Source organism: Canis aureus, chromosome 23 (assembly GCF_053574225.1).
Source record: "Canis aureus isolate CA01 chromosome 23, VMU_Caureus_v.1.0, whole genome shotgun sequence".
Classification (NCBI taxonomy): domain Eukaryota; kingdom Metazoa; phylum Chordata; class Mammalia; order Carnivora; family Canidae; genus Canis; species Canis aureus.
In genome coordinates this window covers 19,105,001-19,127,480 of record NC_135633.1, presented here as the reverse complement: position 1 = coordinate 19,127,480, position 22,480 = coordinate 19,105,001, and the positions used below count along the sequence as shown (strand labels likewise).

Genomic DNA, 22,480 nt, shown 5'->3' with positions numbered 1-22,480 from the left:
GCCTCATGTTCCTCTGCCCATGACCACAGAGGGGCGGCCGCCAACGCTCGCTGGCAATCATCCATCTGTTCCAAGGGAGAGAGACCAAAATAGATCTCCTCTTGGTCCTGTTCACAAATGGGGCCTGCTGGGAGGTTCCTCAAATGGAAGTGGGTGGGGCAGCCACCGGGTCTGACTGTGGGACACTGGCTGGGGTGGGGAATCGACTCTCTGAGGGATGAAAGGCAGGCCCCAGCTCTAGGAAAACACACGTTTCCATGTGCTAAAAGCATCTTTATGGGACATGTTCCGAAAGAGAAAGACAGTAAGAGAGAAAGGCAGCCACAGAGGCCAAGTGAGTGGCCACGTCAGCGCCAAGCCTCGGCACGCAAAGGGTGAAGCTTTTAGGCGAGCAGCGGCCAGTGATCTCAGCTTCCCCCAGTCCTAATGCTCCTGAAAGGCTCTCTCCCACTCCCTGTAATTGGGCATCAGTAGTTAATGCAGTATTGACTGCATTACACGCTCCCGTGCCTCCCCTCACTAATGCCAATTGCATCACCTTGTACAGTCACCGGCTTGCTTAGCCAATAGCCGTTAAAAGCAATCCAAATCATGAATCATATGGGAAACTTTTAGCAAGACACTGCCATCCAAGGAGACAATTTACAGTTGAGTTAATCTGGGTACATTAGTGAGACATGGATTCTGGACGACAGACCAATTTATGTTGTTTCCCTGTCCCCCCCCTGCTCCCCCCCGCCACCCCCGTTAGTGTTCTGTGTGGGCAAATGAACGGAAGAGCAGGGAACAGACAGGCACACCTGCTTCTTTACCCAAGGCTCTGGGAGGGGGTGAGGGAGACCCATCTTTATAGGCTCTCTGCCTGGCTGAACCAGGGCAGGAAGGGTAAGCAGCTGTACATGCTGCTCAAGATTCGTGAAGACTTGTTTCCAGCTATGAGGAGGTAGCTGCTGCTGGGGCTGGCATGGCAGCTACAGATGGAGACCATCCTCTTCTAGGCCTCAGGCAAGTGTCAGACCTGGCCCCCCACCCTTCCCACCTCACAAGGCTTGTACGAGTCCTCAGCAGGCAGCAGTGCCTCCTGCGCTCTGACTTCCTGCAGACCCACTGGGGTCTCTGGCATGGAAAAGCATCAGGGCCCAGTCCCTGCCTCCATCTCTGGGGCCAGGAAGGTCCCGGCCACACTGTGCTAGGAGAGACCCCCAGGACTCTTTGCAGTCCAGGGCATGATGGGATAGCCCAGGAGGTCCTGCTGATGGCTGAGCAAAAGCTGGTCCGTACCCAAGAATAGCCAAGAGCCCGCCCTGACAGATCAACCAGGTCCACTGTGGAGGCCACACTCGTAGCGGTCATTAACAATTGAAGACTCACTGTCTGGCCCTCGTCAGTCCAGCTCCACTCTCCTTAGGCAATTTTACTTATTAAAAATGCTCTAAGAATCATGTCGGTGTTTAGTTCTACAACCTGCCTGCTGTTTCCTGAGGTCACCCCAGTTTTCCTACGGGGCCTTTGCAGAGGCAACTTACCTTCTCCAGCATGTCCCTGGGGCACTCCAGCACCCCCAAGAGGGGCCCTCAACATCTTTTCCTGCCCAGTCCCCTGCAGCCCAAGTCTCTCACTGTTCTTGGAGCTGCTTGGACCCTCTGCTGTCTGCCTCTACTCGAGGGCCTCTTCTCCAAAGGCCTGAGGACTAATCCAGCTCTCAGGGCTCACGGCAGTAGCTCTCTTTGCTCCCCTGAGACTGCAGGCCTCCTGAGAAGGCCCATGGCCTAGTGCTCGCTCAGGCACAGGTGCCAGGGAAAGAAGGGCTATTTCTCTGGGAAAGTTGGAGCAGGGCTTCCTTTGCTGACAGGCAGGCCCGACGGCATTTAGAAAGCCCGGACCCTGAGTTCCAGTAAAGTGGAGATGGCTAGGCCAAGAGCAAGCGTCCAAATGAAAGCAATTAATCTTAAAACCAGAAGTTTAACCATTTGCAAAACAGATCTTTCCTCTCTGTGGTGGCCCTTCACTGCTCGACCTAATGGATTACTTTATTAATAATGCACTGTGCTTAAAAGCAAAAAAAAAAAAAAAAAAAAAAAAAATTTTTTTTTTCTGACGATTCAATACTTCAGAAAGTCTCTTAAACCCGTTGCTACGGCAAAGCGATTGATATTTTATTATCTTTCAGAAGTGCAACATGAAAGCCCTGCAGCCCAGCAGAGCAAGAGCTTTGGTCCTCGGCAGCTGGCAGACCTGACTTCAACCAGAGGAGCCCCGGCCTCTTCCGACAAGATGCTGTCAGGTGGAGAAAAGGCATTGGGGGTGGTTAATAAGAGCCCCGAGTCCCTGCTGCAGCCAGACAAAGGGTGCAGTGCTGCATCCCTGAGGGACATGCTTCTTGGGGGCCCTGGGGGCCAGGCTGCCACCTAACCTAGATGGCTACCTGCTGAAATGCCATAAGTGCCAGGAAGAAATTAGGCAGCAGGCTCCGAGGGACAGGTGAGTGGATCCAGAGCCTTCCTCTCTTCCCCAATTGAAGGGGCCACCTTTAGGGCTTCCTGGAATTAGGGGAGGCGAGACTCTAATGGGGAGCAGGGAGGGTAGATTTATGAGCCAAAAGAATGCTTTGGAGGACATAGCTGGGCTAGGCAGGGCAAGAATCAAATGGGTCCTCTGGGCCCCAGCTGTCTACCTGCCTGGTGCTGTTAGGGGCCCCAGAGCCCAGTGGTATGAACTGTAGGGTGCACCATATTATTAGACTGAACAGAGTAGGGGGTCCGAGGGGCAGCATGAGCTCTTCTCTACAGATCTGGTGGGGACTAGGGGAAACACATATGCCGAGGGTGGCTGCGATGTACTGCAGTCTGGAGGCAGGAGACTGGAGGCTAAAATGACCTCCAGATACCTATTCCTATTCGGGGCTCATCTGCATTGGAAAATCTTGAGTATAACAGAGCTCAAAGGAACTCTGGGGTGCCTGCACAGAGTACTGGCTAGGTGAGTGGTGGTGGGGTCATCTTGTTGCATGAGACCAATCTCCCCGCCCGAGGCCTCCCGTGTATAGGGCCTGGGTTTCCCCATTTCTGGCTTGGGCCTGGGGAAGCCAAGGATGCCATATAATGCTGTGGGGCTGCAGACATACCCTGAGTTCCACGGGTTCCCGGTCAGGAGAGTACCTCCACACACCAAGGAAGCACCCTCTGCACTGGCTTCTGCAAGCCCCTCATTTTACCAAGAGAGACAGCATGAAGCGTAGCTCTGTGCGTGACTGGTCTGAGAGAACCTGGGGAACTTGTGACAAAATGCCTCCTGCCTCCTGGTTTGGCCTGACCGGGTCCTTCTCCTTGTCATTCTATACAGACCTGCAGAAGCCTAGTCCTCTGACAGCCCACATACAGATCCTGGGGGGCCCTGAAGAGATAAGAGCATACTAGAGATGGTGGTCGCACCCCAGCCAGCCCCTGGCAAAAGCATTCTTTCGCCCAGAAGCACTTAGTTCTCCCTTTCCTCTCTTACTACATACACGCTGAGAAATAGCCTTCGTGGGCTTACCGGCCACATGCCACCCCCCAGGCCAGACACTTTAAATGCGCCTCCCTGACAGAGGTCTCACAGGTGGCGGGGAGCCTAGGAGCATCAGCACGTGGCAGCAGTGAAGCCCACAACCTGTGTGACCTTGAGTGAGTCATTTAACTTAAAATTTCACCACCTGCCCATGTCAGTAACATGACTGACCCACTGGGCAGAGGGCACAGGCTGAGGGCAGACTCACTAGTAGAAGGTCAGAGAACGGCCACCACAGTCAATCTAAGAGGATTCCTGGTGGCACACTGCAAACCCACCTTCATAGTTCCTTACCAGGAGAAATCCGGGGACAGTATGGGTCCCAGCAATTACACCCTCATCTCCCTACAACACGAACACACCAGGCCACCCTCACCTACAGGGCAGGAGGGCCGGGCCAGCCAGGGAGCTGCTACTGCTATGGTTTGTCCCCTCTGGGCTGCGTTTGGGTCACCACCGGGCACCCACTTGGCTTTACCCTCACGTGGGCTGGGTTGCCCCAACCTCTCCTAAACATACCAGGACACTTGCTGCAGGGCGCCCGCAGTCAGAACCACCTGCTAGAGGCCTGCAGCGACCACGGGGCCCCCTGCTCTGACCTCTGGGGCGCACGGAGCTCTGGACCACGGCAGCTCCACGCCACTCTCCAGGGCCTCTCCTACGCGAGCCAGCGCGCCCCTGGCCGGCGGCGGGACACTTTCTTCCTCGAGGCCAAACTCCCGCCTGCGCGCTCCGGGGACGGGGAGACGGCGGGCCAGCAGGGGGGCGCGGGGGGCGTCTGTCTCCTCGAGGGGCCGGCGGCCTTGCCCTCGGCCCGCTCCCCGGGCACCCCGGGGCGAGCACGGGCTTCCCGCGCGCCCGCTGGCTGCGGGCTCGGGCGTGCGGGTCTCCCGAAGCCCCCGGTTTGCTCGGCGCTCCTGGCTCCTCCGGGTCCCGGGCCGGCGCGAGGGAGGTGGCTGCGGCGACACGAGCCCAGGTCCGAGGGGCCGCAGCCTGCACCGGCCCGCGCTCCGCCCGCCGCCGGCTCACACCCTCCCCGCGCCCCCGCCCCCCCCGCCCCCCAGGCCCGGCACCGGCACGGCCCCGCGTGTGTGCGCCGCTCCCGGCGAGTGCTCCGTGCGCCGCGGCGGAGGGCGACGGGGTGCGGGGCGTCGGCCCCCCGCCCGCCACCTACCGTCCTCCTTGTCCAGCACCATCATCTCGGGCGCTCCGTGTCCAGCCGCAGCTCGGCTCGGCCGGGGAGAAGGGCGCCGACTCCGGGCGCGCTTCGGCGGGGCGGCCGCTCCTCGGGCAGCGAGCGGGCTCTAATTACCCGCTTGTCCGGCTCTTAACCTAGATTGCACTCAGCTAGAATTACATTCAGGAGCGAAGCACTTCGCAGATACAAAAGCAGTCTCACCTACTTTTGTGCCTCAGAATTGCAAGGAACTACGAACTGCAATTTAGAGAGAGAGAGGGAGAGGGAGAGGGAGAGAGAAGGGGGAAGAGAGGATCAGAGCCGTTTCTTTGATTCTCACCTTCTAAATGGCTCAATTTGCCCAGTATAATCTGTCTTAATGTAATTGCATTTGATAGCTCATAACCCTGGCTCTGGCAACGACACAGCTTTCAGCCTCATAAAGTGTTTTCCCCTCGGATTTAATCTGAATCTCAATCTAAAATTATATTCAAAGAGATGGGGAATCTCGGCGGCCGTCTCCCGCTGCCTTTCTCCCTCAATGTATGAGGTTTGCACTCCTGCTACTGAATAAATGCACACATTTCCCGAGGCCCCCTCCCTCCCGGGTTAATGGGGAGTGGAGACGCGCGGCTGCCCGGCTCCGCAGCGCCACCTGGAGGTCGCCCGGCCCCTGCTCGGCGCGGGGCTCCGCGGAGCACCCCGGGTCCTCACCCCAGATACTTGTCCGCTGGACCACCGTCGTCTTCCACTGCCACGCCCTCAGCCTTGGTTCCTGACCCCCCTTCCCACCTCGGCGATCTTTCTCTGATCTCGGACCCTCCCTTCCTACCTGTTCTGCCGGAGGCTCCTGGTTGCTTCCCGGACTGTTTGGCAAAGTTAACCCTCTGCAGGGTACCAACTCTCCCACTCGAGTCTTCCAGCACAACCCTCACCCTAGCAGCCCCCTCCTCCCCGAGAGCATCCTAATTCCACAGGGAGCCGGATGCTGTCTCAGCTTCTCTCTGAGAAGCACAGCATGGCCTTGAAGGTTTTTCTCATTCCAAAACTATTTATTGAGCACGTATTATTCTAAGGCACTGGCGTTACCGCCTGTACTACCCTAAAGCTCTGCTGATATTACCGAGTTGGAAATTCTTGCCCTGTAACTCAGGAGTTAAGGGGAGACAGCGTCCATCTCCCCTCCTCTGGAACCCCAATTCTCCCCAAGAGCCTTGGGGCTAATGCTCAGGCTGCGTACTCTAGGAAGGCCACTCTAAAATACCAAGAGTTTGTTTTTTTCTCTCTTGACAGTCACAAGTTCCAAGAGGGGATGGAAATATTAACGGATTTTCTATAGGCCAAGGAAGGCTTCAAATAGATGTGTCAGAGGTTCATCCCTGGCAGACACTTCTGAGGACTAGACCCAAGCAAGGATAAGGCAATGACCAGCAAGTTGGGATTTCATCCCATCTCTGCCTATGACTAATGGTGGACCTTAGCAAATCACTTTGGCTGGGCCTCAGTTTCCCTGTTTGTGAAGTGGGGCACCGGCTGTCCAAGGTTCCTGCAGGGATCAGAGGAGCTAGTGTACGTGAATGTGCCTTGTAAACCATGGCATCCAACGATGGGGGGAACTTACTGAGTATAAATGAGACCTGGAGGCCAGGCTGTGCCCGGTAAGCCCCGGGAGGCCCCAATGCAGGGTGCCTGACAGGAGTAGGAATGGGGGAGTGGGGCTGCAGCCCATCTTCCTCTAGCCTAAGCGGGGAAGTCAGGCTTTAAGAAAACAGAAGAGAGGCTGCTTCTAATGAGATGCCTCATCCGCAGCTCAGAGGGTTTCGCTTTCCCCTTCATCTTGAATACTTAATCCTAATAGTCCTTGAGTATATTTGATGTTAAATATATCATTTTGCTCAGCCTCACTGTCCCTCAGGACTGCGAGCTTGATCTCTCCCCTGCCACTGCAGCCAGACTATACCCCGAGGGTCTGAGGGAGGCTTTGACACTGTTGCCATTGGCACGTTTGGTACCAACCCCTCACCCCAGCCTGAGCTGGGGGGCCAGACAATGTCACAGGCAATTGGCTGACAGGCTGGCAAGGGGTAGCTTCTTGCTGTAGATGCCTCTGTGCTCCCGGAAGGCATTCACTCAACAAGGCCTGTGGCTTTACTCTCCAGTTCCAGGGCGGCTTCTCCTCTCTTTCAAGGCTCTGGCCCTGACCCACAAACTGGGACTTGACTAGCTGAAGGCACTTGTCCACTCTCTTCTTCATGTGTCAGGCTTGGGGCTCTGTCCCTACAGCAGCTCCCCCCAGTCTCCAAGGTACCAATTAGCAGCCACCCAACTGGCATCCCTCTAGGGAGTCAGGGACCCTGTGCCCCACTTCAGGGACTGGAGTAGGCCTGGGGTGCTGAGCCGTGGGCTAAAGAACCAGGTAGTGTATGTCAGCAGATCACAGCTGTGTGTGAAGGGCTGCTTGTGTTCATAGGCAGCTCTCTGTACCCCCAGTTGTGAGCACTGAGCTCCCACAGTGATCTGGAAAAAGGCCTCCACAGAGGCCTTCCACTTGACAGAGCTACACAGCAAGCCTTGAAACGTTTAAGTGACTTGAGCTCTTAGCCTGGAAGGGGCCTGCCAGGTGGACAGAGCTAGACACAAGCATTCAGCATCCCATCCAGCATCCACCCTCTCAGCTCATGGGGAATTGCTGGGCAGGCAGGTAAGTCCTGTGCCTGGGGCCCCCACCCAAGCTGCCTCCAGGTCCAGGATCCCCTGGGGCTAGGAGAGGTAGTTTGCACCCAACACAGTTCATGGGCAATGAGCATGCACGTACCCTCAAGTCAACATTGCCAAGAGTGCTCCAGAATGTCCCTGAAATGCCTCTGGGGACAGCAGAGGGAGACCAGCTGATCAGCCCCCAGGTCATGGTGAGGAGAAAGGAGGTGCTACCAGCTGCCTTTCAAAGTTCTGGGCAGGTCCTAGCAGTTTGTCGCTGCACCTGGCAGGAAAGTCCTGATGAAGGGTTCTTGCACTGGGTTTGGGAGGTGTGTGTAGGGGAAGGAGACTCTCTGCCCCAGGGCCCAGGCAGACCAGATATTCCAGAACAGTGGTGGCTGTCAGATGTGCCTCAGCCTGAGGGCCCTGCTTCCAACACAGTACAGCTGTCTCCAAGATGGGGTTACAAGCTGGCTTCACAGGTGACACTCAAGAGGTATTTGGACTGACAAGGGCCCCTTCCCTGTGGCAGCCACAGCTGAAAGGACAGAGTGACCCTACAGATTTTGCAGTACAATCCGGATGTCTGCTGGCCAAGTTCAGATGTCCTGCCCTGCCCCCTACTAACAACACAAAGGCAGCCTAAACACAGGAATTGGCAATCAGCTAGAGTGGAGAAGTACACAGTTGACAAACTTTCCTCCTTTGGTTTCTGGAAGCCCTTCTAGGAAGCTGCACTGTTAGACCTGGTGGAGGCCAAGGCCAAGTCTGCACCCCATAAAGCAAGTCTCTCCCACCCTCCTGATGAAGGCCAATCCACCCCCTGCACAACAGCTCTGAGAAGGTTGTGGATGTAGGCTGACCAACTGTCTTGGTTTGTCCCAGCACTCAGGGGTTTCCCAGGAGGCAGGGCTTTCTGTGCTAAAACGGGATGGTTCTGGGCAAACCAGGACAGCTGATGACCACAGTGGGAGATGGTAGGCTGGGACAAGGGACCAGCGGGGCCAGAGAGAAAGGTCAGGCAGCCGGGCCCTTCCCTGTACACCAGCAGCTGCCTCCCAGCCTCAAATTCTCCCAGCCTCCAGCACCAGGGCTTCATCCCCCAGGCGCTAAGGAACTGCCGTCCCCTGGGGATGGTCCCATGGGGCAGCCTGGCTGTATGTTCTCCAAGCCTTGGTAGTTACATGGGAAAGCTGTGAGTTGGACTCAGGGGTGGATTCAGATTTTTGGGGGGAGTCAAGCTTACTCATGCAATTTAGGGGCTGGGGGGGGGGGTGCTCTTCTTGAGAAAAGGAATACACGGCTGCTAACACAAAGTGACCACGGAAGGACTATGAAGCTTAAACTTCATCAGCTTCAAGGTAAACCCGCCCCTGGTATCCTGAGCGCCGCCCGACCCTAGCCCGCAGGGCACCTCCCGACGCGCTCGGCTGGGGGAACCTTCCAGGGGTGAAGCAATGTCACCCACCCCGCAGCTACGAAGTTCCCGATCCGAGGGCCCCCGGGGCCGGGCCGGTTTGCCTGCAGGTGCCCTGGGGACCCCCCTGGGGGAGCCGGTCCGCAGCGGGGGCGGCGGGGGCCGGGAAGCCGGGGGCTGCGGGCACTGCGGGAAGCCGCGGCGCGGGTCGCAGAGGGGCCCGGGGGTCTGCGGGACGGCGGGGCCGGAGAGAAAGTTCCCGGCCGGGGCGTGCGGGGCCGGCGGGCTCGCGGCCGCCCGGGGACTTCCCGCGCCGCCGACCCGCCCTGCGGCGCAGCCTGGCTCCCCCAACCCCCAGGCGCCGCGCTTCCGGGGAACGGCCGCGGCCCGCGCCGCTGCACCTACCGTCCTCCTGCTCCAGCACCATGGCTCCCCGGAGGCGCCAGCCCCGCACCGGCCGAGGACGCGGAGGGGCGCGCGGCTCGGACTCCGCCGCCGCCCGCCGGCCTGCGCCGCTCCCGCCGGCCCCGCGCGGGCTCCGGGCTCCGGGCTCCGCGCTCCGGCCGGGGCCGGGGCCGGGGCCGGGGGCGGGGGCGGGGGCGGGCGGAGCGGCGCGGGCAGCTGAGCCCCGCGGGCAGGGAGCGCAGGGGTGGGGGGGGCGGGGGCGCGTCCGTCCGCCGCGGGGTCGCGGGAGCCGGAGCCGGAGCCGCGGGAGCCGCCGGAGCCGCCGGAGCCGCCGCGCGCGGTTCTCCGTCCGCGCGGGCCGCGCTGGCCTCTGCCGAGTGCAGCCTGCGTTTCCCAGGGCCCCTCAGTTCCCCTGTTAATTAAATCAATTCATTATGCTCAGATCTGATTAGCGGCCCTTCCCCCCTTTGAATCAATTATTCAATACACAAACATAATTGCCTGGGCCAGAGGTGCCCGCCATTAGCTTATTTAACTCCAAGGACACTAATTACCCGCAGGGCACGGGAACTTTTCTCATTAATTCTGACAAAACACAAAAGCACAGCCAGAGTGCGTGTGAGCAGTGCGGGCGTGTGTGCGTGCGCGCGTGGCCGCGTGCGGGGGGCGGGGACGGGGTGCTGCGGGCCGGGGTTTGACACCCAGCGCGGGGACCGTGGGGTCCTGAGCGCTGCTGCGCGTGACTTCGTGAACGTGGCCCCGTGGCTGCTGCGGCGGGCGCCCCTGCCCTTCCTGTTTGCATAACTGCCCCAGCATTGTCCGCTGCACAGTCAAGACACGGGGGCACGCGCAGAACACAGAAACGTGCGATCAGGAAGTGGTGGGTGGTGTTTCTGCAGTTCGGGCTGTCCTTCCCCCCCACCCCGCCCCTCCGGCCACCACCGCGCCCCCCCAGCCCACCCCCTCTTTAAAACCTCAGGTTGCCATGGTCCCCTTCCTTGACGCATCTCGGTTCAGCCTCCCACCCCAACTCACTCCACCCCTGCTTTTATCCCACAGCCCTCCCCACCCCTACCTCTGTCCCTATTTCCACAGGTGCCTGCCACCCAGGCACGCCCCCACCCAACTCCACCCGCCCTTTGCCTAGTTCTCCCCTCCCGTCTGCGAGGCTGAGCGGAGGGTGTGTCTGTGGTTGACCAACTTCACGTTTTACCTCCCAGGAAATCTCTATTGAGAGCGAGCGAGTATGAGAGCCCACAGAGGCAGGGACACAGAGGGTAATTGATTCCCCCAAATTAGGTTTCTGCTTTCTAAAGACCAGTATTGTTCCTGTTCTCAATGTGCACAGAGGTATTGAAGATTTCCTTTTTGTTTCCTCAGGCAATGAATGAGCTTAATCCATTTGGCTTTATAAATCAGGAAACTAATATTCGCTCCTTCCATAGCAGCTTTTTAAAAAATTTAATTGGTGGGGGGGGGGGCACAGTTTGTCACCCTTATGCTGTCCCCAAGCCACCACTTATCAAAACACATTCTGACTGAGGGGTGGAGAGAAGGCTGGGAGGGGAGGTCGTGGGAAGGGGAGGCTCATCCTGATTCTCCCTACCCTCCTCCTCAGTGCTTGCACTCAGACCCACACAGTATCTGGAAAAGTTTGTGAAATGACTGAATCATACTCAATTTGGTGAAGAAAAGGAGAGTGTAGAGGTGCTCTTCAGAATGATCGTCTAAATCCGTTACTCGCAATCTCCCACTAGCATTGAATGTAACCGTGTCACACCCAGGGATGGCAAATCCTCATTCTCACCAACATGCACAAGCCGCTGGACACATCTTCCTGTTGTCAGGATCTGACCCTGCCACTCCCATTCTCAAAAATCTTCCATGGCTCTCCATTGTCCTTGCGACAAAACTCTAACTACTTATCCTATCATTTCAGGTCCTTCACACAATCTGAAGAAACCTTTGTGACACCACCACTACCCCTTGTTTCAACTGATCTTTATTGATCTCCAGCAACTACCTTTACCCTCCTGCCCCTTCCTCTGGATTGCTTTACTGTCACTAAACATACCCTGCAGGCAGGTTCCTGCAGGACTCCTCTCATGGCATCCCTCTGCTTAGGAAGTCCTTGCCCACTTCTCAAAATCCTCTAAGGAAACAACTTTTCTGTGTTCTTCTAAATGGGTGTCTCTGTGTGAAGCCTGGGTTCCTGAGGGTGTGTGTGGATTATTTAGTTGAGGCCTGGGGGACACGAGTGTTTAAACTCTCCCCTGGAGTGGAAGGAGAAATATGGTGTCAAGAGTCTACTCTGGCTCACTGGAGAAGATGGGAGCTGCAGAGGCGGGCCAGGAACTCTGCCTTCCAGAACTTCAGATACAAGAATGGTGCCTCAGAAGGAGAGACACTTGGGCATCTTCCCTTCCCACTCCCCCCACCCCACCCCGCTTGCCCTTCAGGATCTCAGGATCAGAACCCAGGAACATGCTTCCTCTGTCGGCCCAATATTTGGATCTGTTTAGTTCTCTGTGTAGCTAGGCCACTGCCCATGTTAGTGCCAGCTTTCCCTATACTAAGGCATCTAGCCAAGGGGGCAGGAGAGGGCTGCAATACTGCCCTCTCTCTGCTTTCTAAGCCATGTGCCTGGTGTAGATCACACCCACTCAGAGAAAGCACATTTTTCTAATCTGTGCAAAGGCACCATGTGGACTAGCATGGCCCTGTGATTGAGAATCTCTGCTTGGCCAGAGTTCACACTCAGAAAGGCCAGCCTGAGAGGTCCCTTAGCCACCCCTGTACCCCCACCACTGCCCCTTCAAACAAGGATCTGGTGAGCTCTTAGGAGACCATTCTCCAAGTTTTCATAGGGACAAAGAGTTCAGAGAGCTTAACCATCACGGAGTGGTCAGGGATACTGAAACAGTAGCCTAGAATGTATATGGGCCCCAAGCCCAGGTGAAAGACACTGAACTCTGACAGACCTACGATAAAGACTGAGGTTCCTAACAGGGACCATGTTGGAGGAGAGAGAGAGTGAAGTTCCCGGGAGGAGGTCCTCATGAGAGGACCAGACTGGACCACAAGGCCTCGAGTTTGGTGGGGCAGTAGTTCCAGGCCCAGTGCTAAGTGGGCCTGACCCACTCCCAAGCAGTGTCTTAGGAAGCGGAAAGCAGTGGTACAAGAGTCACTCAGGACATATGGCTTTGCTATGGGATCCCCCTCTGAAACAGCTGGTCACTAGAAGCAGGAGGTATCTTCACACTGGCTCAAAAAAGATGAGCACAGCTAGAGTCAGCAGCTTGGTGGCCTTGGTAGCAGCACATGCGCAGAGTGGATGACAAGATGGCAGGAGCATCAGACAGCAGCTGTAATTATGTGGGAGGCATCTATACCTCATGCCCATCAACCCCACCTCCCAAAGCTGGAATTGTTAGGGAGAAAGTGACTTCATCCATGATTCAAAATCTAATGGTGCCCAGGGTGGACATGTAAGCATTCTCGGAAGGTCTTACAACTTTCTGGAAAGGAGGGTCCTGAAGAGGAGAGTCAGAAGATCAGAATTTGGGGCAAATTATTATAAACGTATGAGACCTGATACTTGGTATTTGTATGGCTTCTATGTTCCAGCCTGTTTTAGCTACATGATGGGCATGAAGGGAAAGGCTGTGTGAGCAAGAATGAGCAACAATGGTAGGGGAGCAGCACCCACTGCCAGCTTTCCCTGGTGGCAGTGCAGCTCTGCAGGAGATGCAAAGGGTCCTATATCAGGCAGATCAAAGGCTTTGCTTCCACTGCCCCTCCCTGCCTAGAGGGCCTCATGAGGCCATGTTTGCTCTCCCATGCTTCTATTTCCTCTCCTTTCCATCTCCCCAACCATCTGGTCCTCCTGTCCCATTCTAGTTTCAGCAGATGATGTCACCTCCTACCTGACTCAGATGAGAGAAGGTATCAGACAGGAAGGCCCTCCCCTTCCTGCCTCTGGTCTGTGTTCCTACCTTCTTTGTCAACATCTGCAATACACACCTGGACACATGCACCTTCCCTTCTGAAGCAGTAGCAAATATGGCCTTCCTCCTATCTGCGCCTTATTCCTCAGCATGGGCCCCAGCCTACCCACTACCACCTGTCAGGGTGTTCTGTTGGCTCTTCCTGTCCCCTTCGCTCTCCCCTTTCTCCTGGACCTTTCACCACAGCAGGCAAATAAACTCTAGTGTCTCATCTAAAACATGTGAACAAAGTCCCTGGATTATATACATCATTTTTGAGATACTTTGCTATCCGTTCCCTTTTCTTATCTGAACTCCTTACCTCCCACTATCTCTGCGTTCACTCCTATCTGGTCCCCACAAGGCTTGCCAAGGTCACCAGTGACTTTATGTCATGAAGGGATTATTTTCAGGCCTCACTTGACCCGACCTCCCAGCATTTAATAATGCGTTTAATTCCTTCCTTCTTGAACATGATTTTTCCCTAGACTAACATGCTGTCTGAGTTTCCTCATCCCCCAGTGGATGTCCCCTTTTGTCTTAGCTATTGCCAGCTCTCCTCTTTCAGCCAATCTTTAGCTGTTGGCATTCCTCAGGACTGGGTCCTAGGCTGTCTTAGAACACTTTTCTGTGGGGCACCATCCATGGCTGCTGGTGTGTGTGACCTTCACTCAGGATCTCTCCTTTGAGTTCCACTCCAGTATTTCCAAATGCCCTCTTGATATCTCCACTTGGATGCCTTAAAGGCATCTTAAATAATCTGAATTAAACTCTTGATATTTCTTCCAAAGTCTTTCTTCATCTTGTTTCAGTAAACCAGCCATTCTGCTCTTAATACCAGAATTTCAATCGAGCCAACAACAACAACAAAAAATGGTAAAAAGAAAAGAAGTAAAGCTAAGTATATCAAGTTATTACACTAACTGTGAAGAGACCGCATTCCCCTAATCAAAGAACAGATTGTCGGGATGTCTGGGTGGCTCAGTGGTTGGATGGCTCAGTGGTTGAGCGTCTCTGCCTTCAGCTCAGGGCGTGATCCTGGGGTCTGTGACTGAGCCCCTGCAAGGAGCCTGCTTCTCCCTCTGCCTATGTCACTGCTTCTCTCTGTGTGTCTCTCATGAATGAATAAATAAATAAATAAATAAATAAATAAATAAATATATTTTTATAAAAACGAGATTGTCAGAGTAAGTTCAAAAATAAAACACAGCCAAATGCTGTTTGCAAATATACACCCAAACCAGGTGATGAGAGTGAAAAGAAAGCCAATGGGCAAAGATATCCCAAGCACATGCAAGCAGAGAATAGCAATGTTAATGTCAAACAAAGCTAACTTCCAGGCCCCAACCATGAGCTGCTTGGAAATGAAGAAATACTCTCTTAAAATTACTAGTGGATCAAAAATAAGATCAGAACTGAAATTGCAAATCATCTAGTAATGAAAAAGAGAACATAGAGTGCCATACAGAACTTATGGGACACAGCAGTAATTAGAGGAAAAAATATAGCCTTAAATGCTTTTAATATTAAACAAACAAAGGACTAAAGCAAATGAACTTGGTATTTAATCTAAGAAATCAGAAAGAGAACAAACTAAGCCAAAACAACATAGAAGGATATTAATAAAGTCAAAACCAGAAATTAAATAGAAAACAAACTAATAATAGGAAAAAAATAATTAAAAGAAAATTAAAACCCAAACTTGGTTCCTTGAAATTACCCACAAAATAGGCAAACCTGGATGGAAAAAAATAAAACACAAAAATATACAATATTATTGAGCCATAAAAAAGAATGAAATCTTGCCATTTGCAACAACGTAGATGGAGCTAAAGAGTATCAAGCTAAACAAAATAATTCAGAGAAAGACAAATACCATATGATTTCAAGCATATGTGGGATTTAAGAAACAAAACAATGGAGCAAAAGGGGAAGAATAAAAAAGAGAGAGGGGCAAACCAAGAAACAGAATCTTAACTATAGAGAACAAACTGGTGGTCACCAGAGGGGAGGCGGGTGGAGGGATGGGTGAAACAGGTGATGGGGATTAAGGAGTGCTCTCATTGTGGTGAGCACCTGTTGTTGTATGGAAGTGTTGAATCACTACATAGTACACCTGAAACTAATATTATGCTGTACGTTAACTGGAATCTGAATAAAAATTTTTAAAAAGAAAAGAGATATCACAGGTACAGAAAAGATTAAAGAATTATAACAATAACATGTGTAAGCCTATGAAAATACATGTGAACCACCAGGAAGTGGATGATTTCCAAGCAAAGTAGAAAATTAATAAAATTGAGTGTAGAAGTTGAAATTCTGAATAGGCCAATAAACAGAAGAGATTTAAAAAGAAATGAAAATTCTGCCATTAAAATATCACAAGACACCATATGATCCAGCAATTCCACTTCTGGGCATATACCCAAAAGAACTGAAAACAAGGTTTTGAAGAGATATTTGTACACCCATGTTCATAGCAGCATTATTCACAAAAGCCAAAAGGTAGAAGCAACTCAGGTGTCTTTCAATGGGTGAATAAATAATCAAAATGTATATATATACAATGAGATATTATTCAACCTTAAAAAGGAAGGAAATTCTGACACCTGCTACAACATGGATGAACCATGAGGACAATACACTAAGTGGAATAAGCCAGTCAAAAAAGACAAATACTGCATGATTCTGCTTATATGAAGTACCTAGACCACTCAGTTTCATAAAGACAAAAACCACTATTACCAGGGTCTGGGGGAGGGAAAAAAGGAGAGTTTTTGTTTAATGGTGTAGAGTTTTAGTTTGACAAAATGATTCTGGAGATTGGTTGCACAACAATGTGAATGTGCCTAACATCACTGAACTCTACACTTAAAAATGGTTGAGCTGATAAATTTTATTTTATGTGCATTTCACCATAATTAAAAATAAAATAAAAATATCACAAGGCACAGACTATACTGAAAGTGAGTTTTATATCATCTTTAAAAACAGATGAGTTTTAATGTTATTTAAACTATTCCAGACAAGAGAAAAAGTTGGAAATCTTCCTAGTTTGTTTTATGAGCTAGCATTTTCTTAATTCCCAAACCTTATAAAGATTGAATTTAAAAAGAAAGAAAAATCACAGAGCAGTTTAAATGCAAAATCCGATATAAGATGTTAGCTAACTGGATATGGGAAAAGTATCAAAAGAATAATACACTATATAAGGGAGAGTTTATTTTTTAATACTGAAAACAACATTCAGCATCAGAAAATCTATCAATATAAGTCACTATACCAACAGATAAAGGGAATAAAATATAAGTATAGTAACGGATGCAAAAAATCACTTGGTAAAACTGAGCAATTATTTCTAATCATATATTAAAACAGAAATAGAAGAAAACTACTTTAATTTGATAGACTGTTTACCAAAACCCAATAGTAAATATATAAACAATGACATTCAGAAGATATTTCCAGAAATTGGGAATAAGGTGGGATGCTCATTATCATCACTATTGTTCGACATATTTTGGAAATTTTAACTAATTCAATAAGACAAGAAAACGAATTAATAAGAACAAGTACCTGGTTTAAAAAAAGGATGAAAATATGCTTGTTTATAAATAATGTGATTATATATCGAGAAAATCCAATAAAACCTAGTTCAAAAGCTAGTAGGTTAATTAGATCATGGGGAAGGTAGCTAATACAAGGTAAACAGAAATATATATTTTCCCCCTAAATGCAAAGAGGTATTAGAAATAGAAGTAGAAATGTAGAATGTAGAGGACTTTATTTATTTTTTTAAAGATTTTATTTATTTATTTATTCATTCATTCATTCATGTGAGACACAGAGCAAGCAAGAGACACACACAGAGAGAGGCAGAGAGACACAGGCAGAGGGAGAAACAGGCTCCATGCCAGGAGCCCGACATGGGACTCGATCCCGGGTCTCCAGGATCACAACCTGGGCGGAAGGCAGCACTAACCCACTGAGCCATCCGAGCTGCCCTAGAAAGGACTTTAAATGAAGAAACAGATCATCTGCAATACCTACAAAACTATAAAATATTCAGGAATAATTTTAAAACAAGAACCACCATCACAACGTTAAAGCTCTTTGTTGAAGAAAGCCATGAAACCATATTGAAGGACATATACCAAGATCTGAATATATAGTAAGAGAGCCAGGTTTCAGGCTTTTTCTCATAAACAGTGAATCCTTTCAAAGTTAATATATAGATTTAATGCAATTTCTCTTAGAATCCCAAATAAAAAAAACATTTTTTAGAACTTAAAAAATTCCAGCTTGAAGTACATTTGAAAAATAAATATCTGAGGCTGGTTAAGAAAACATGAAAAGAAAGACTAGTTGGAGAAAACTTGTGTTATTGGATAATAAATTACACTACAAAGCCACTGTGATCTGAGCGGTAGGGTGTAAAACCAAGGAATAGATCAGGGGAACAGAGAGCTGATAAATAGGTCCAAATGTAGAAAGGACTTTAACATACAATAAAAGTTGCATTTCAATTCATCAAAGAAAAAAATTAACAAATGGGACTACCATCTAAATAGACATTTCTCTAAGGAAGATATACAAATAAGCCAATAAGCACCTGAAAAGTTGCTCAACGTTGTTGAAAATATACATCAAATCACAGTAAGATAGCACTTCACACCTACTAGGAAGCTAGAATCAGAAAGTCAGATACTAAAAAAAAAAAAAAAAAAAAAGGAAAGTCAGATACTGGGGCACCTGGATGGCTCAGTCAGTTAAGCATCTGCCTTCCGCTCAAGTCTTGATCTCAGGGTTCTGGGATTGAGCCCCTGCCAAGCAAGAAGCCTGCTTCTCCCTCCCCTCTGCCCCTTACCCCTACTCATGCTCTCACTCTATCTCAAATAAATAAAATCTTAAAATAAAAAAGAAAGTCAGATAATTACAAATGTTGATGAGGATGTGGAGAAATTAGAACTTATACACTGTGGGTGGGAATATGAAATGGAGCAGCCACTTTGGAAAACAGCCTGCTATCTCCTCAAAAGTTAAACACGGACTCACCACAGGACCCATCAATTCCACTCCTAAGTATATAGACAAGAGAAGAGAAAACATAGGTCTATACAAAAATTTGTACAGTGTTTATGGCCACATTATTCATATAACCAAACATGGGGGGAGAAAAACAAATGTCCATCTCCTGGCAAATGGTTATTCAGCCACAGAAAGGGATGAATATTGATATATGACACAAAATGGAGGAACCTTGAAAATATCATGCTGAATGGAAGAAGGCAGTCACAAAAATCCATTCATATGAAATGCCAAGAATAGGCAAGTCTATAAAGATAGTAGATAAGTGGGTGCCAGGGACTCGGAGTTATAGGGGGTGACAGCTAAAGATTTGGGGTTTCTTTTTGAGGTGATGAAAATGATCTGAAATTGATTGTGCTTAAGAACCTATCTATGAGTGGACTTGTGTTGAATGGGTGAATGTTATGGTATGTGAATTATATACCAACAAATCTGTCTTAAAAAATGGTGCTGGGGCACCTGGGTGACTCAGTGGTTGAGCATCTGCCTTTGGCTCAGATTGGGATCCTGGGATCCTGGGATCCAGTTCTGCGTCAGGCTCCCTCCCCTTAGGGAGCCTGCTTCTCCCTCTGCCTATGTCTCTGCCCCTCTCTCAGTGTCTCTCATGAATAAATAAATAAAACCTTTTTAAAAAATGATGCTGCCGTAACCATCTGAAAGAAACAAAAGGCATCCCTACCCCGCAAATATAAAGATTATGCTCCAAGTGAGTTAGAGATCTTAACGTAAAAATGAAACAATGAAAATCTTAAAAATTTTAGGGGGAAATATTGAATAGATTTGGGTAATTTGAATAAATTTGGTGGAGACCTACAATAGTAACAAAAGAAAAGACATACTTGATTTGATTTTTAAAATTTCAATGACAAGGGATACCATAAACAAAGAAAAAAGACAAATGATATGCCAGAAAAATATTTGCAAAATATGTAACAGTGAAAGGGAAAACGTGCAAAGAATATACAAAGAATTTCTTTAAATTGTAAAGAGAAAAGACAAATGCCCAAGAGAAAAATGGAAAAATGGCCATTCTGGGAGGAGGAACTCTAAATGGCCAATAAAGTGCTTTCCCTCATTATTGGCTGGGAAAATGCAAATTAAAGCAAAATTAGTTTTCATTACCTTAATTCATCAGGTTGGCAAAAAATTTTTAAAGAGTAAAATGGTCAGGTCTACTAAAAATTTGAGGAAATGGGTAATTTCATTTGTTGCTGAGCAAGTAACCTGGCACTCCCTATTAAAATTAAAAATGCACGTGCCTTTTGACCCAGAAATCCTCCATCAGAGAATATATCCTATGCAGGAAAAATCACCTGTATGTAAGGATAACCCTGTAACTTCTGCATTGTTTGTGGTGGCAGAAAACGAAACTATATGAATATCACCATCAATCAATGGTTGACTAAATCATCGTATAATCTCATGTAGAGTATCATGCAGCTCTTAAAACATGAGTTAGAGCTAAAGCTACTGACTTGCAAAGGATGTCTGTGATGTATTCTTAAGTGAGAAAAGTAGGTTGTGGTAGCAAGTAATATCACCCCATTTAAAAGAAAACCTCTTTCTGGTAGACAAAAAGGAGGAGATGTGTCTGGCCGCCCCTCTTCAGGCTATCAGTATGTTGACCTTAGCAGGGAAGAAGGGAAGGTGGGAATTAAGGGGAAAGTATTACCTTTCTTTATTGTACACTTTTAGAATCTTTTCATTCATCTGTGATTTAACAAAATTTGGAAATAAGTCAGAGTCAGTTTTGGCACTCTCTCCAATCACACAGTCCCTGCCACTGCCCTAGTCTGAGTGATCCTTATCTTTCGCACACTGCTTCGAGAGCTTCTTATTGGCCTCCCTGCATCCACCCTGAGCCCCACTAATCCAGCCTCCATACTCCAGATGCAGCCAGGAGATATTTTTAAAATGCAAATCAGATTTTGTCAACCCATCCTCAAACATGTAATGGCTTCCTGTTGCTCTCCGCAGAAAGCCCCTGGTCTCTGTCTGTCCCTTGGCTCTACATGCGCAGGCTTTCCCGAAGCATGTCCCGCATCTCCCGTTACTGGTTACTGACACCCACCACTTGCTCCCACACTGCAGCAGATTGCCCTTGACCTTGTCTGAACCAGCACCTGCCTCAGGGCCTGCAGATGTACAGTTTCTTCTGCATGGAATGTTCTCCCTCTCCTCTTCATGGGGACCTCCTCTTGCTCACCTCTAAGATCTGGGATTTAATGTCACTTCCTTTCTCAGGGTGGCCTCTCCCCTCAAGACTAGGTTTAGACCTCCCTGTTACAGCCTGGCACAGCCCTCTGTGTTTTTCCTCCATAGCTCTTATCACAATGATCTAGTTAATTACATAGTTATTTGTATAATTATTTGTGTGACAGGGATAAAAGAAAAACTATTAAGCTGTAAGTGTTTGCATCTTCTCCTGCAGCCCCTGCTTTGGGAGGGAAATGGGTCAGACAAGAAGGCTTCTGGGGTCTAACCCAACTCTGAGACTCTGAACTTGCTCTTGCCCTCCTCACCCCACCATGCTCCCCACACCCCACCCCCACCCCCAGTTGAAAGAATTTCCTGACTCAAATATCTCCCTATAGTTTCTTATTTATCTAGCCAACCAACTTGTTCTGACAACTGGGCGATGCCAAAGCCCTTGGAGATGCTGGTGAGCTTGCAGGCTTCTCAAACCCAGCCAGCTAGAGTGAGGCACGGCTGGAGAGGGTACTCTCCCAATCTCCAAATGGCTTTACTTCCGCACCACCCACCCTTCAGAGACCCTTACCAAATGAACCTCTGGAGCCCAAAGGCCCCTCTGAGGCCACAAACACTCCAGCAACCAAACCCTAGTTTGACCCGTGGCTCCAGAACCTCAATCTGAGTCCTCATTCTTCATGATGAGGAGTCATTTGTACCCTCTCCCACCCTACTGATCACCTGTCCACTGAGGACTGGAGATTTGTAGCCATCCGGGCCTGGGTCTCAGGGGCCAGGTGTGTTCCCACAATGCTTCTGAGGCTGGTGCTGGTTCAGGAGCTTCATGAACTGCAACCCATTGGCCCGTGGGGCTGAGAACTGTGACTCACTCCCAGAGAACAGACTGTTTCCCAACAAGCTCACCAGAGTGAACACACCCACATGCAGGTGGTCCCCTTGGAGCAAGACTGCATGTCCCAACAGCATGCACATCTCAGAAGCAGTCCTGGATGCTACAGGCTGGGGCTGAGGTAGGTGGCGCTGGTCCGAGAACACTCCTGGTTGGTTTCCCCCAGTCTCTAATTGGGTCCTCCTGTCCCAACCCTGCCTCTAGATCAAAGAGGCCGAAGGGGTTCCTTCTCACCCAGTGCCTGCCTGAGAGGTCCTGCCAACTATCAAATGATACGAGGTTGGAGAAAAAAAGTGCTCCTGAAACACATAATCCTCCATGGCTATTGCTACCCAGGACCTGCCTGGGCTTTTCCAAGCTAGGCTTTGAGCTCTAACTCAAGCCACCCTTTATGGTGAATCATAGAAATATTTGAATCCTATCAGAGCTGGAGGTCGCAGCTGGCCCCCACTCCAGAGTATGAACTAGATGTGCCCACGCCCAGCAGAATGAGCCACCCAAGGCCTGGGTGGGAGGGCCATAGTCTGGGGACAGGCAACTAATTCAAACCCTCAGAGTCTATAATACAGCCCTGTGGCCTCTCAGTCTTGGTGGGGACTGCTCAGGCCTGGACCTTGATTTTAGTTCTGACTTCACGTCTTGTAGATCTCAGGCAACCCTTCCTCCCTGAGTGAGGCAGACCCCTTTAGTGTCCCTCAGTTCTCCCCTCCCTCTGGGCCACATGGCTGCTCAGCAGAAATTGTTTTTCCCATCTTCCCTTGCAAGTAGGTGTAGACAAGCTACTATTCTCATCTGTAGGCAGGAGGGATTAAACCTACTTTTGCCTCTTTGGCTCATAAGGAAGTTTTCTGTTTTCTCCCTTTCCCACAGGCTAGAGTATGGCACCCAGATTTGACTATGTCAAAAAGAACAGCACCCTAAGGACTGCAGGAAAACAAGATGGAAGCAAGCTGGGTCCCTGAGTGACCTCGTGGAGCAGCTCTCACAATCTGGACTTTTTATCACCTGTTATGAGAGAGAGAAAGAAAATTCCATCTTATTTAAGCCATTGTAGTTTAGGGTCT

At 50.0% G+C, this 22,480-nt stretch overlaps 1 protein-coding gene and 1 long non-coding RNA gene across 6 annotated transcripts in view; one reads left to right on the top strand and one right to left on the bottom strand.

Annotated features, from left to right (window-relative positions):
- LMO1 (LIM domain only 1) overlaps positions 1 to 21,374 on the bottom strand; it is a 52,285-nt gene extending 30,911 nt beyond the window's left edge. Inside the window, exons 1-2 of one of the 5 annotated variants that reach the window (XM_077866584.1) lie at positions 9,243 to 9,360; positions 4,721 to 4,981 (exon numbers count right to left, since the gene is read on the bottom strand). In XM_077866584.1, the coding sequence (XP_077722710.1) occupies positions 4,721 to 4,745 (25 nt within the window). In that variant the 5' untranslated portion in view covers positions 4,746 to 4,981; positions 9,243 to 9,360. Of the gene's footprint in view, positions 1 to 4,720; positions 5,012 to 9,242; positions 9,361 to 10,216; positions 10,278 to 21,247 lie in introns of those variants that run through there. The other 4 variants (XM_077866590.1, XM_077866588.1, XM_077866587.1 and 1 more) reach the window with 4 other exon arrangements.
- LOC144294722 (uncharacterized) overlaps positions 8,163 to 22,480 on the top strand; it is a 51,405-nt gene continuing 37,087 nt past the window's right edge. Inside the window, exon 1 of the long non-coding RNA XR_013362110.1 lies at positions 8,163 to 8,781. This is a non-coding gene — a long non-coding RNA (uncharacterized LOC144294722). The remainder of the gene's footprint in view (positions 8,782 to 22,480) is intronic.